This window comes from Pleurodeles waltl, chromosome 11 (genome assembly GCF_031143425.1).
Source record: "Pleurodeles waltl isolate 20211129_DDA chromosome 11, aPleWal1.hap1.20221129, whole genome shotgun sequence".
In the NCBI taxonomy this organism is placed as follows: domain Eukaryota; kingdom Metazoa; phylum Chordata; class Amphibia; order Caudata; family Salamandridae; genus Pleurodeles; species Pleurodeles waltl.
In genome coordinates, this window is record NC_090450.1 from 781,970,192 (window position 1) to 781,983,711 (window position 13,520).

Sequence of the window (13,520 nt, forward strand, 5' to 3'; positions counted from 1 at the left end):
CCCTCACACTGGGGGAAGTTTACTATCCTCCCATATGGGGTGTTAAAAGGTATAGTTGGCTTAGTCACAATGGACTTAACACCCCCCTTTTCCACCACCACACCCTGTTGGCATTTACATCCACACTGGCGTGCCATTTTACCCTTCATTAGTTTTGTTAGTTGCAAGACCAAACTCCTGACTTCATCAACCCTCTGTAAAATAAGAGCCATATTAGCTTCACTAACAGGTGACTCCAAACCATTTGTAGGAATAGGGCTATTAGATGAAATAACATTAGATGAAATAACATCCTCAATAGCAGGTTTGGGCAAGAGTTGCACATGATCCATAAATAAGTCACTTTCCTCAGCCAGGGGGCCAAACCGATTAGTACATGTTATAATGGGAAGCACCCTTACCTCAGGACTAAATGGAAGGGGTACAGTTGTCACATCTTCTATGGGAGTTACCCCCCATCTGGGTGAGGGAATAGAAGCACTACACAGGATTCCTTGGGAAGGGGATAAAATAATAGAACTTGTGTTAGGCAATCCTTCCCCTCCATCAACCTTAGCAAGGTCTGTAATTTGAGCCCTCTTCTTTCTAGAAAAAATCTCTGGTATTTTCCTGGCTTGAATCAGAGCCTTCTTTGTAGGCAAACCTCCATTGGTATCTATATCTATATTACCTTTCAAAATGGCCTCTACTTCCTCGAATAATAAATCGATCTCATCCAGTGCTTTTGGGCCACATCCCGTAGCCATAACTGATTTCCAAGAACAGATTTTCTGTTTTTATCGTTCAAGGGCACGGGCAAGTCAGCAGCCTTTCTTTTCCCCATAGTACTAAAATGGATAATAATAAATAACAGCCCAGTAAAAAGAAAAAAAATAAGCCACAGGCTCTTACTTAAGACTTGATCCTTCTGTCAAATTATTGTGCCCTGCCCAGCCTCAATCGGGCGATGACAGACGAAAACGGGCCTGTCTGGGCCCAGGCGCGTCCCTCGTCCAGCTGGGGAGTGCGTCTATTTCTGCTGGAAGCCGGGGCCAAGGTTGCCAGGAAACGGAGTCCTCACCGGGTGATGTCAAACTGCGAATACGCGTCCCACGGGGGAGCACGTCAATTTCTGCTGGAAGCCGGGGCCAAGGTTGCCGGGAAATGGAGTCCTCCCCGGGCGTTGTCAAACTGCAAATATGCGTCCCGTGGGGGAGCGTGTCAATTTCTGCTGGAAGCTGGGGCCAAGGTTGCCGGGAAATGGAGTCCTCCCCGGGCGATGTCAAACTGCAAATATTTCAACATTCAACCTAACACACAAACACATAATGGTACTGAAAGAAGCGACTCACACAATGCTTGATATAGAAAAGTTAGAAAATATGCCTTTTTACAGTGGCTGAAAAACCATCATCGGTGTGGTTAGTACATGGGGTAATCGCCCTGCCAATACAGACTTTTCAATTTGCTTCCTGATTGAAACATTTTCCGGTAGGTAGATTTGTGGCTTTAGTGGAGATTTTTCTACATGAGGTGTGGGATCTTCCTTTCAATTATAAATGTATGAGCAGGGAAAAGGAAGTAGTTCTCAGTGGTAGAGATTGTGAAACTTTCATTAGCCACTCGCTGATTTCTAAACCGGTGACATTGCACGGCCTTTGTAATGCGTCAGCAGTGAATTTAGCATGTTACATGAAGAGAGTTCCCGCCCACTTGATTCGCCCAGTGTTTCAGTTACTTTTGAATGGAAGTTACTTAATGTTGAGTGATCAAGGCTGCTGTGGGATGAGATCTGGTGTCCAATATGTGCTTTTGGTTCTCAGATAGTTACCTGCTATGGACATTTGTTATTCCCTCCCATGCATGAGATTAGGGAAGCACATTTGTGGCCTTCCATTCCTTCCTTTAATGTTAACTTCAAAAAGCTGACTCAAAGCACTATGTTTTCAAAAACACATGGTGCTTACATGTGCTTGTGAAATATTTGAATTACAAGTGCCGAGATACAGTTGCTTTTAAACACCAACTTTCCAAGCCACTTCAGTGAGCTTGCGAGCTGCATTTTTAATGCTCTCAACACTATCGGTGCTGTACACTTTTTTAGGCATTCGGGTATGGTTTTGACAGCACTTTCCAGACTGTTTTTGGAGCAATAGTATCATTCATCCATTCACTATTTTTGAGTGTTTTTGGAGGCATACTGCTTGTATTGGCATTAATTGGCATTATTTTGCTACTGCTAATTTTTCTCCACAATGGATGTCCCATTTCAAAATCAAATGGTGGTGGAACTACCCCACACACAGTGGTGCCATGAATGCCTGATACAGCTCTTTTGAGTATGTGTATTGGAGAAACTAGACAACAACTGGTCTTTGTCATTTTGACTGGCTTGATTCTACTGCATGCAGCCTGGTTTCTGCTGTCTTTGGAGCCCTTTTGAATGCGCCCTGAAAGTGTCTTGCACAGCAGTTGATATTGTCTATAGACAAGGATCTTGTCATGTTCCCATTGAGGGTTAATTTCTGTAGGTATTCTATGAGTCTAAGGTTGCTCCAAGATGCCTTTTATGAGCCATCCTACATGGAAAATGGATTCTACAGCTCCTGTAGTGTTTCTGCCTGGCTCTACAACTGCGAGCATTGTACAGGATGCCACTTCCTCAGCATGAGTTGAGACTTTGGATCATGTTTGTTCCTCTGGTTTGCTCACAGAGGCTTTAATGTCTCTATTGCCTGAAAATGCAGAATCCTTTTTAGACTCCCTTTTTATTAATGTGTTGGATGACATCATGGATGCCTCCGATGATTTTTAAATTCGGCCCTTGTTTTAAGTAAATTGTCCACTTTTAATTGGCTCATTTAAGTTGTTTGCTCTGCTTGTTAGTGTTAATATTTTATGGCTTTTAGTATTTTGGGATGGGTTTTTAAAATCTCTCCGCTATAACTGAGAATGGGAGGATGTCATCAGGACCTCTGAGACCCAGGTTGGACACCCCTGTTTCAGCTTAACACATTGCTTGTTTAGTTAGCCTTTACACAACATGTAATCAGTACTTTCTGTCGAAGGCTGTAGAACGTGATACACAATATGCTTACTTGTGTTGCCCATTCAGGAGACAGCTTCTATCACGTAGACACAGCATTGCACCAGAACTGTATTTCCAATGTGGTATGGCTTATTATATAAAGGGTGCACTGACCCAAGGGGGGCAGAGGGTATTTCGGCCTCAATAATCCTAGGACACATGCTGTGTGACATGCAGCTTAGCTGGCACTGATCTGCCAGCACCCTGTGAGGATTGCCATCTACACCACAGGCTGATTCCTGACACTCTTTCCAGGTATGGGGCTGGGGCTAATTCCTCAGATCGGGCCAGGCACAGTGTTACAATCACTATGCTCTCAGAGTAGACATAGGGTTCGGTAGGAGCCTCTAGTAGATCTAGAACCACACACATCATGGTTGGATTGTTCATCTTCTTTACCATGTTTATAATGGTGATTACCTTGCTTTGTTTCCTCTGCCTTATTATCACAGCTCACTCTTTATATGCTAGATTGTGATTGTTTCCATAAATGTTTCGAAAACTTATTTTGCATCTTTTTGTTTCTCCTTGGCATGCATGAGTAATAATGCAAAAGTGGTACAATTGGTTTCCATAGTTTCCCTAGGGAGTTGGAGTGTCATGTTCAGGTTGTCAAAATCAAATTTTACCCCAGTGGGTTTGGAGGTTTGGATGAGGCACTGTGAACTAATCAGGAGTTGGGCTGGCAGTCACTAACTGCATGAATAGACTCAGTCTCCCACACTTTGCCGTTCTGCCATCCTATCCACGCAGTCCCATTACCAAAGTATGAACTGCAGATCAGTTGCATGATGGTTTTTATTTGGGAAGGTTTGGTTTAGTTGAGGACTGTGGTTCTAAAAATTCTGGACCCATGTAATTTACTTTGCCACAGCAGTACGATTTTAGTATCAAAAGACCGATAATGACTAGTACACTAAGCATGAGCAATTTCGCTCAATTCCAGCAGCGTTTTCACCTCAAAATCGCCATTTTCGTCCTGCACTCGTGGCTCCCATTTTATACACGGCAGCCATTTTAAAAGTTGCCCTCACATAGGCTTATAATACAGTCAGATTTGATTCCAAGGACACGTACACCTTGATTGACTTTTCTCTGACCTGGGCAAGCTGGAACCATTGCCTCAGGCCAAACCTGTTTGGTCAGTCCCTCTCCCAGTGGCCGAATCAGATAGCATCAAGGCATACCATGCCATAAAACCCTTATTATCGCTCACACACCCTGCCTAATCTTGCTCACACCTGCACCTGCTCTTTTCTTCTTCTTACTTTACGAGGGGGAGGTGCCCGTTTTTATTGGGGGTCCACACATATCTGATGTAAAATACTAGGCCTTGCCGGGTAATTTATTATGGGTTGGATGACATGAAATATGAGGTTTCATCATGACACTGTTTTTTCCTTTGTAGTGAAAACATGTGAATGACCAACCAAAATGTCAAGAATGTTTGCCTGAAGCTTAAAAAAACTGTATATAAGGAAACCTGATTTTGCATTGACACACAGTCTCCTGAGAACATACAAACCGTGCTGTTGTACTTCTAGGACGCTTGTCACTTGGTTGCAGCCAATAAATTTGATCTTTGACTTCACCTAGAAGACTCTGAGTTTCTGTGGTCTGAATCAGGAAAGTACCCGAGGTCTTTGGGTGTACCCTTGCACCGCTGGGTTACCGGATCAGTACCGGTTCTGAAAAACCCAGTACCTCAGGACCTGGCTTGTAGATAAAATTAAAGGGAAATGGTTGCAGTTTATAAGAATAGCTTGTTGTGTGGAACATGCATCCAAGATTGACATCAATATAGTGTGTTAGTGATACTTGACGGGGCCATAGGCTCTTACAGAATAGGTAGGCATAGGATTATCAAAGGAGTCACTTACAATACATTTCCAGGTGGAGGTAACAGAATCCTTTCTTGGCTTCTTAAAATTTAAGATGCAGTAAAAGTTAATATTTTGGCTACACTTTACCAAATTTCCAGAGCTAAAACTACTATGGAACTCTCTGAATAGTGATTATGGTTCAAAGGAAGTTTGAGATTGAGTCTATAGAAACTACTTCAGGTGCAGAGGACATTTAGGCCCTCATTACGACTTCTGCAGTCTTTCAAAAGGACCGCCGAAGCCGAGGGCACCACTATACCGCCAGTGCTGGCGGTATTGGTGGCTCCCTATTACGACTTTTCCACTGGGCCAGCGGATGGAAACAGCGTTTCCGTCTGCTGGCCCAGCAGAAAAGTTACATCAACATTGCAGCCGGCTCACTATAGACCCGGGGGCAATGTTGATGTGCAGCGGGTGCGGGTGCGGCAGCACCTGTTGCGCATTTCACTGCCCCAAATTCGGGCAGTGAAATGCGTGATGGGGCTGTGCCTGGGGGCCCCTGCACTGCCCATGCCAAATGCATAGGCAGTGCAGGGGCCCCCAGGTGCACACTGAGTCCCACTTACCCCCAGCCTTTCCATGGCGGTATTTACCGCCATGGTCAGGCTGGCAGTTAGGGATTATGACCGCCTGGCAGTCAAGTGGAGGGGCTGGCGGTATGGCTGTGGCTAATGCGCCATGGTCATAATACACTGGTGGAACACCTCCAGCCTGTTGGCAGTGTTACCGCCAGTGTACCGCCGGCCGCCAGGGTCATAATGAGGCAATTAGTGCTGGACAGAAATGTCACGTGGATTTTTAAACCCTGAAATTAATTTGGGTGGAATTCAATCTAAAGTGCTATATTTCACCATTGAAATTGTATTTCTTTGACTTGCTGGCAAGAGATTCCTTTTTAAGATGGCACTGCTTCAGCTGGAATGATATCAAATGGCTTCAATTCTTCAATATCAAAGAGACCAGAAAGCTGAGATCAGGGATTCCAGGAAAGTTAATATTATATTATATAAGTCTTCGATCTCTAATTCCTCTCATTTGTCAAACACGGATCCCGATGTGCCGGCCTGAATCTTCAATGACCAGGTGACAAGACAAATAATTGTATATATCTTCATCTGCTTTTCATAAACAGCTCTTATGAAGGCTAAGGATTTTGATTGGAGGTAACTAGGATTAGACATATCCTCTACATCTACCAATACCCTAATATCTTCTACTGCATATTCCATAGTTACTCTACCACAATATATAGCTTAGAACCACAAACCCTCTACTTACAACCTAGTACATAATTTCCTATTTGTATCTTAATAGCTCCATAGTCCCTTTCCCTTAACATGGACCAAGCTTTCTTTACCCGTTTTCTTTTATTGTTTTCCTTTTCCCCTTTTTCCATTCCCTTGTGTTTTTTGTCAAACTGCGTTGATTAAAGTTGCATTAATCTGCATCTAATCTACATTGAAGCCTCTAGGCCGATCAGGTGGTCAATGTGTTGCCAGTCATTGGGTAAAACTTAGGCACTTCTGGGACTGAGCCACTTTGTGGGTCACGTCAACAAATACTCAAAGGCAAATGCCATATCGAAATCTTCATAGCTAGGCCCTACTGGAACTATGTCAATGAGACAGCCTGACTATTCTGTTAACCAGAATGAAGGAAAATTACAATATTGTCACACTTTCAAACATGAAGTTCCAGCAAACCCACTGACACCTGAAACAGATCCTACTCCACTTCCTTAGAGACTGGTTTGAAGAATGTTGTATGGTTTGATATGTATCTTCAGTACAACACTTTAAATACTTCAGTGCCTTAAACTTCAAGAATCTGTGAGGGTTTACTATTCCACTGTGAAGGCACCAAAGCGCTTCTTCTTAGAGTTATACTACTGTTGACCCGGAACCAGATCATGCCCTGTGCACAAAATATGCAGTGACCAGGACTTGAATGAACAGTGATAATTGGGTGATCAGATTCAGACACTGTTAGACTTTTCATCCTTGGCGTGGTCTCCCTTAACGTTTTGCCTCTGTTTCCCAGGTTGTTGATGTGTGTTGTACTCTGTTTTAGCTGTTTTTGTTACTCTGGGCACGTTACCACTGCTAACCAGTGCTAAAGTGCAAGTGATCCTATACAAAATGTGTATGTAATTGGCTTATCCATGATTGGCATATTTAATTTACTAGTAAGTCCCTAGTAAAGTGCACTAGAGGAGCCCATGGACTGTAAATCAAATGCTACTAGTGGGCCTGCAGCACTGAATGTGCCACCCCCATAAGTAGCTCTGTAATCATGTCTCAGACCTGCCACTGCAGTGTCTAAGTGTGCAGTTTTTAACTGTAAGTTCGACTTGGCAAGTGTACCCACTTGCCAGGCCTAGACCTTCCCTTTTCTTACATGTAAGACACCCCTAAGGTGGGCCCTAGGTAGCCCCAAGGGCAGGGGGCAGTGTATGGTTAAGGGAGGACATATAGTAATGTGTTTTACATGTCCTGACAGTGAAATACTGCTAAGTTCGTTTTTCACTGTTGCAAGGCCTGTTCCTCTCCTAGGATAACACGGGAGCTACCTTTAAATATGATTAAAGTGTAGATTCTCTTTGGGAGCGGACAGACATGTGGAGTTTGGGGTCTCTGAGGTCACAATTTAAAAATACATCATTTAGTAAAGTTGATTTTAAGATTGTGTGTTTGAAAATGCCACTTTTAGAAAGTGAGCATTTCCTTGCTTATACCATTTCTGTGACTCCTGTTTGTGGATTCCCTGTCTGGGTGAGTTTGACAGTTGGACTGGTTGCACCTCTCACTAGACAGTGACACAAAGGGAGCTGGGGTGTAGTCTGCATTTCCTGAAGAGCCATCTGTGCTAGGAGAGAGGGGAGGAGTGGTCACTCACACCTGAAAGGGCTGTGTCTGCCTTCACACAATGCAGTCTCCAACCCCCTTGTGTGTGTCTGTTGCCTGGCCTGGGCAAGGCAGGATTTCACAATCAAGAGAGACTTTCCTTTGAAATAGGCCTACTTCAAAGGGCAAAATGGGTATAAGAAGGGCACCCAAAACCACAGACTTTAGAACACTTCTGGAAATCAAGAGGAACCTCTGCCTGGAGAAAAGCTGAAGAGCTGAGGAAGAAGAGCTGCCCTGCCTGTGACTGTGCTTTGTGGAGCTATCCTGCAGTTGCTGCTTCTGCCTGTGCTAGAGGACAAAGACTGGACTTTGTGTTGCCTTCCTTCGTGGAAGAACTCTCCAAGGGCTTGATTTAGAGCTTGCCTCCTTGTTGTTGAAGTCTCAGGGACAGCAATAACTTCTCTCTGCCAGCACCTAGAGTCTCTGGAGAGATTCCTACTCTGCCAAGTGGTGCCCATTAAGTTCCTGGGACCCAGAAAGGAGAACCTGGCAGCCCAAGAGTGAGAAATCAACGCACCGACCTCCATGCGGGACAAAGATCGATGCGACTCTGATTTGCAGTTGAAAAATTGACGCGCCGCTGCCTTCGTGGCTGAAAATTGATGCTCGCCTGCAACGCGACCGGAAGATCGACACCCAGAGCTGGGGAAACAATGCGCAGCATTGCTGACCGAGGCTGGTGAGATCGCAACCCCCTATGCATGGTTTTCGGACCATCGTGCGGCTGAATTTCTGATGCAAACACTGCTGGGTGTGTAAAAACAACGCAAGGCCTGCCTGGACCCGAGAGTGTTGACCGGATTGATGCATCGCTCTCCTGCGGAGAGAAGAAACGACGCACGCCGACCTGACTAAAGGAGCAACAAAGCAAGGCCTCGCTCGTGAGTGAAATCGACGCATCGCAAGCCCTTTTTCACACACACTCAACCGTGCTGGGTTGTTTTTGAAATACCCAAGGTACATTTTCACGCTAACAGCGTTAGTGTTTGTTTAAAATTACATAAAGACCCTTTTTGCATTTTTTGTGATAACTTGACTTGTGTATTGTGTATTTTTGTCGTCTTGGTCCTGTTTTGTTTAGATAAATATTTTCTATTTTTCTAAACCTGTGTTGTCATTTTGTAGTGTTTTCATTAAGTTAGTGTGTGTGTTGGTACAAATACTTTACACCTAGCACCCTGAAGTTAAGCCTACTGCTCGTGCCAAGCTACCAAGGGGGTAAGCAGGAGTTAGCTGAGGGTGATTCTCTTTTACCTTGACTAGAGTGAGGGTCCTTGCTTGGACAGGGGGTAACCTGACTGCCAACCAAAGACCCCATTTCTAACAGACACCTACAGATTGCATTGCTAATATTTTCTTGGCTATACTTGGGAGAACACCAGCCTGCATACACCAGGCTGCTAAAACTAAATTTCCAAAGTATAGGAAACCTGTTCCTTGAAACAAATTGATGTAGTTTGACCTAAAAAGCAAGGAAAAGAACAAGGAGGAAAAGAAAACAATAAAGGAAAACAAGTAAAGAAAAATTGGTCCGTATTAAAGAAAGGGAGGGTAGAAATATTAAGGTACAAGTTTGAGCTGAAGTATTAAGTTGTAAGTAGGGGTTTGTAGTTCTAAGTTATAGATTATGATAGAGTAACTATGGTATATGCAGGGGACTAGATACTAGGATATTGGTAGTGGAAGTAAGAAAAACAAGTGCAAATGTCGGGTTAAGGGCATTCCGTTATAGATAGAGGTGAGGTGTTAGGATATAGATAGTTGTTGAAATACCAGAGAATGGGTAGGGCTTGACGTTCAATGGACTACACAGGAGTAGAGATATGTAGAGGTATGAGGGTAGAAGTAGTAACAGAGGTACTATTGTGTGGGTGGGTGGTACTGAGGTACAGGAACTGGATTATATGTAGGGAAGAGATAAAAGGGTATAGGGAGACGTGCAGATACTAGGACATAGGCAGGAGTTGAAACATTATGGTGTAGGTAGGGGTAGAGTTTGGGTGGAAGCTTCAAAGTATAGGCAGGGGTAGAGATATTAGGGCATAGGATGAAGTAAGGATGTCTGGGTAGAGGAGGAAACTTTTATCAAAAAAATAAAAAAAATAAGAACCTGATTTAGACGTGGCAGAGGGGGTTGCTCTATCACAAACGTGGCAGATCTCCTATCTGCCGTATTACAATTCCATTATAGCCTTTAGAGATCGTAACACATTGTGACAGAGTAACCCGTCCGCCAAACTCTAAATCAGGCCCTAAGTTTTTCCTCAGAAGACACATCTGTCCTTTGCTTTGAATAGTGCATACATTTGCCTTGCTTGCTAGTTTGTTTAACCAGCATTTATTTGATGCATGAGCAACCCTTTCCATTAAACTTCCTACTTTGACGAAGCTGAGGTGTAACCTGCATTTCCTGATTAGCCATCTCTGCTAGGAGGGAGGGGTGGAGTGGTCACTCTCATCTGAAAGGACTGTGCCTGCCAATGACAATGCAGACTCCAACCCCCTGGTGTGTGTCTGAGGCCTTGCCTGGGCAAGGCAGGATTTCACAAGTAGGTGTGAGTCCCCTTTGAAGAAAGGTGACTTCAAAGACTAAAATGGGTTTAAGAAGGGCACCCAAATCTACAGACTTTAGAAACACTTCTGGAACCAAGAGGAACCTCTGCCTGGAGAAGAGCTGATAGCTGAGGAAGAAGTGCTGCCCTGCCTGTGACTGTGCTTTGTGGAGCTTTCCTGCAGTGCTGCTTCTGCCAGAGTAAGAGGGCAAAGACTGGACTTTGTGTGCCTTCCATCTTGTGAAGAAATCTCCAAGGGCTTGATTTAGAGCTTGCCTCCTGTTGTTTGAAGTCTCAGGGACAGCAAAGACTTCTTTCTGCCAGCACCTGGAGTCTCTGGAGAGACTCCTGCTCTGACAAGTTGTGCCCTATCCAGTTCATGGGCCCTTGAAAGGAAAGCTGGTGGGAACCCAAGGAAATCGACTTCGGACGACTCCGGACCGACGCCGCTGCTGAATCCGGTGACGCCGCCTGCACCCGACGCCGTGACCTTTGCTGGAACGCGACGCTCTTCGCAGGCCCGACGCCGCAGCAGCCCCGCTGAAGTCCGCGACTCCGTGGAAGTCGCCGCACCACGTCGTGACCGACGCCGCTCGAAGTGCACGGATTCAACGTTTCGCACAGACGCCGCGATCCCCGACTTCGCGCATAGGCTTGTTTTCACTCTTCACCAAAGGTACTGTACTTGGGGGTCTACACGACTCCGTGTCCGGCGCCGCTGGTGTCAGCTTGTTGGGAACGACTCCGTCACGACGTCGTGTTAACATCTCATTGAAGTATTTTTGTTTCTAAGCGCTATTTTTGAGTTTAATCTTTAAAAATTCATAACTTGACTTGTGTATGTCGGATTTTTGTCATTTTGGTCTTGTTTTGTTTAGATAAATATTTCCTATTTTTCTAAACCTGTGTTGTGTCATTTTGTAGTGTTTTCATTAAGTTACTGTGTGTGTTGGTACAAATACTTTACACCTAGCACTCTGAAGTTAAGCCTACTGCTCTGCCAAGCTACCAAGGGGGTAAGCAGGGGTTAGCTGTGGGTGATTCTCTTTTACCCTGACTAGAGTGAGGGTCCTTGCTTGAACAGGGGGTAACCTGACTGTCAACCAAAGACCCCATTTCTAACAAACAGGGTTACTCCAGCACAGAAAACTATCTTTCCTAACCAACACCTTCTTTGTTGTGAAGAGTTTCTGTCTGCCTTACAGTAATATCTCACTGTAACAACCTCCTTGCTTCTGTATGAGCACTACCACCTCAGTGATAATCAAACTAAACACCCACATGGACCTAGTTTGATCCTAGTCTGAAGCCTTTTGGGTATAGAAATAAGGGCATTTAGCCTCCTGATCACTTACATTGGAGACAACTAGATGCCTAGATGTTGCCACTGCTCTATTTTTGCAGAGGAGAGTTCCTTCTAAGGACCATCTTTCATTGAGTTTTCTTTGATCCTCAGATCCGGATGCAGTATCAGCCACCAGGAGATGGACTGCACTAACAGGTCACAAACTTCACCACTTCACACTGTCATCCTCCTCTAGCAGGCACCTAGATAGGCCTAGGTTTCCACCGCGATCCCCTAAAAGCTGTATATTTTACTTGTTGCAGAGATTCATCTTTTGGCCAACCCACCCGGTGTGCAAGATGCTTCACACAAAGCTCATTCATGGTCTAAACCGCCCCTCCTGCTTCCAGGCTTATTTGTACTGTGTTCAGCAGCCAGTCCAAGAGTCCTTTGCCACTACATTCTACATAGAAGCTCCTTATTAGCCTCCCATCACTTTCCATTATATTATCCAACAGAGAGCTCAAGTTTTCAAATAGTAAATGAGGGTCCACTTTAACACAATTTTCCAACTACTAACATGTTGGGGAGTATTTAATGATGTCACTTTGGACACTCTTGGTGTGTTATATGGTTGAAATATGCAGCTCTTTTTTTTTTTTCATGATTTTCTAATAAAATGCTATATCAAAAGAGCAGTAAACAAAGCACACGAAAGAGAACAGGCACATATCAAACACACAACAGATCCACAAGGGGCAGATGGCAGAGGAAGAAAAAGAAGGGACACACAGTGATAAAGAAGAAAGCCAGGTTGAAAAAGAATCAGAAAGCATGAGATAAAGGGGCAGGGAGTGTCTGGTGGCAGATAAAGGCGACATGAGGTGGAAGCAAGACTATGCGGCTTTGTTAATTGTCACTCCTGAGACTCAACAGTGCTTGCTCTAGACTTATAAACTTAACTTTGAGCCCGGCACTAATTATTTTAAAAATAAACTCATGGTGTTATCATTGGTGATATAACTTAAATAGTTTTTCCTGAATATGATAAAGATCAGTAGGTTCAGGTATAGCCTTATATTTGTATAAGAAAATTCAACAATCTGGGAGTGAAACACCAATATGCCTGAGTTGCTAGATGTTCTATTCGTCTTTAATAATGGATTTATTTAGACCTATTCGCAATAGGACTCAGCAAAAATGTTGAGTTAATTAAGGACGCAGAAGGGGTAGCCTAAGACAAAGCTTTTACAAATGTTACTATTTGTTTAGTAGGTATCCTTCTTTCCAGATCTCCGGAATACATAGAAATATTTGTTGGAAATCGATCCTTTGTGGTTTTAACGGTACACATGCCCTTATAAATTAGAAGGATTACTAAAAGGCAGATGTGTATTACAACCCAGCGTATCTGAATATATACATAAATAACTTAAATAAAGCGGTAGCAGATTTGCAAGCATGCATCGGCGTGCTTTTCTTTTCACTGTGTCAGAATGTGGCGATGCTTTCCTTTCAGACTTTTGTAATTTACTGTTTTTAAAAGAAGGCCCTACTTAGTCTTCTGTGTTGTGCTTTACAGTTTGTGCAAGGGGCGAACTCTGTTCTCTGTAGTGAGAGATGCCAAAATCGTCCTGGATGTAAATAAGACCAGACAGATCGCTCAAGAAATTGTAAAGGTAAGCAAGGCACATGGTGTCTTTGAAAGATGTAAATGCTGTTGCTGGAACTATGTTTAAATATTTTTTTTCAGTGTACATAACTATTTGTATAATAACAAGCATGTTCTGCCACATATGATTGTATTACAGCGCTAAATATTGTGGA

General features: G+C 43.8%; 1 protein-coding gene across 1 annotated transcript in view; it reads left to right on the plus strand.

Annotated features, from left to right (window-relative positions):
* Nucleotides 1-13,520, plus strand: part of KSR2 (kinase suppressor of ras 2) — a 2,099,185-nt gene that overhangs the window by 1,651,147 nt on the left and 434,518 nt on the right. The window contains exon 15 of the mRNA XM_069212691.1: nt 13,276-13,372. Coding sequence (XP_069068792.1) covers nt 13,276-13,372 — 97 coding nt within the window. The remainder of the gene's footprint in view (nt 1-13,275; nt 13,373-13,520) is intronic.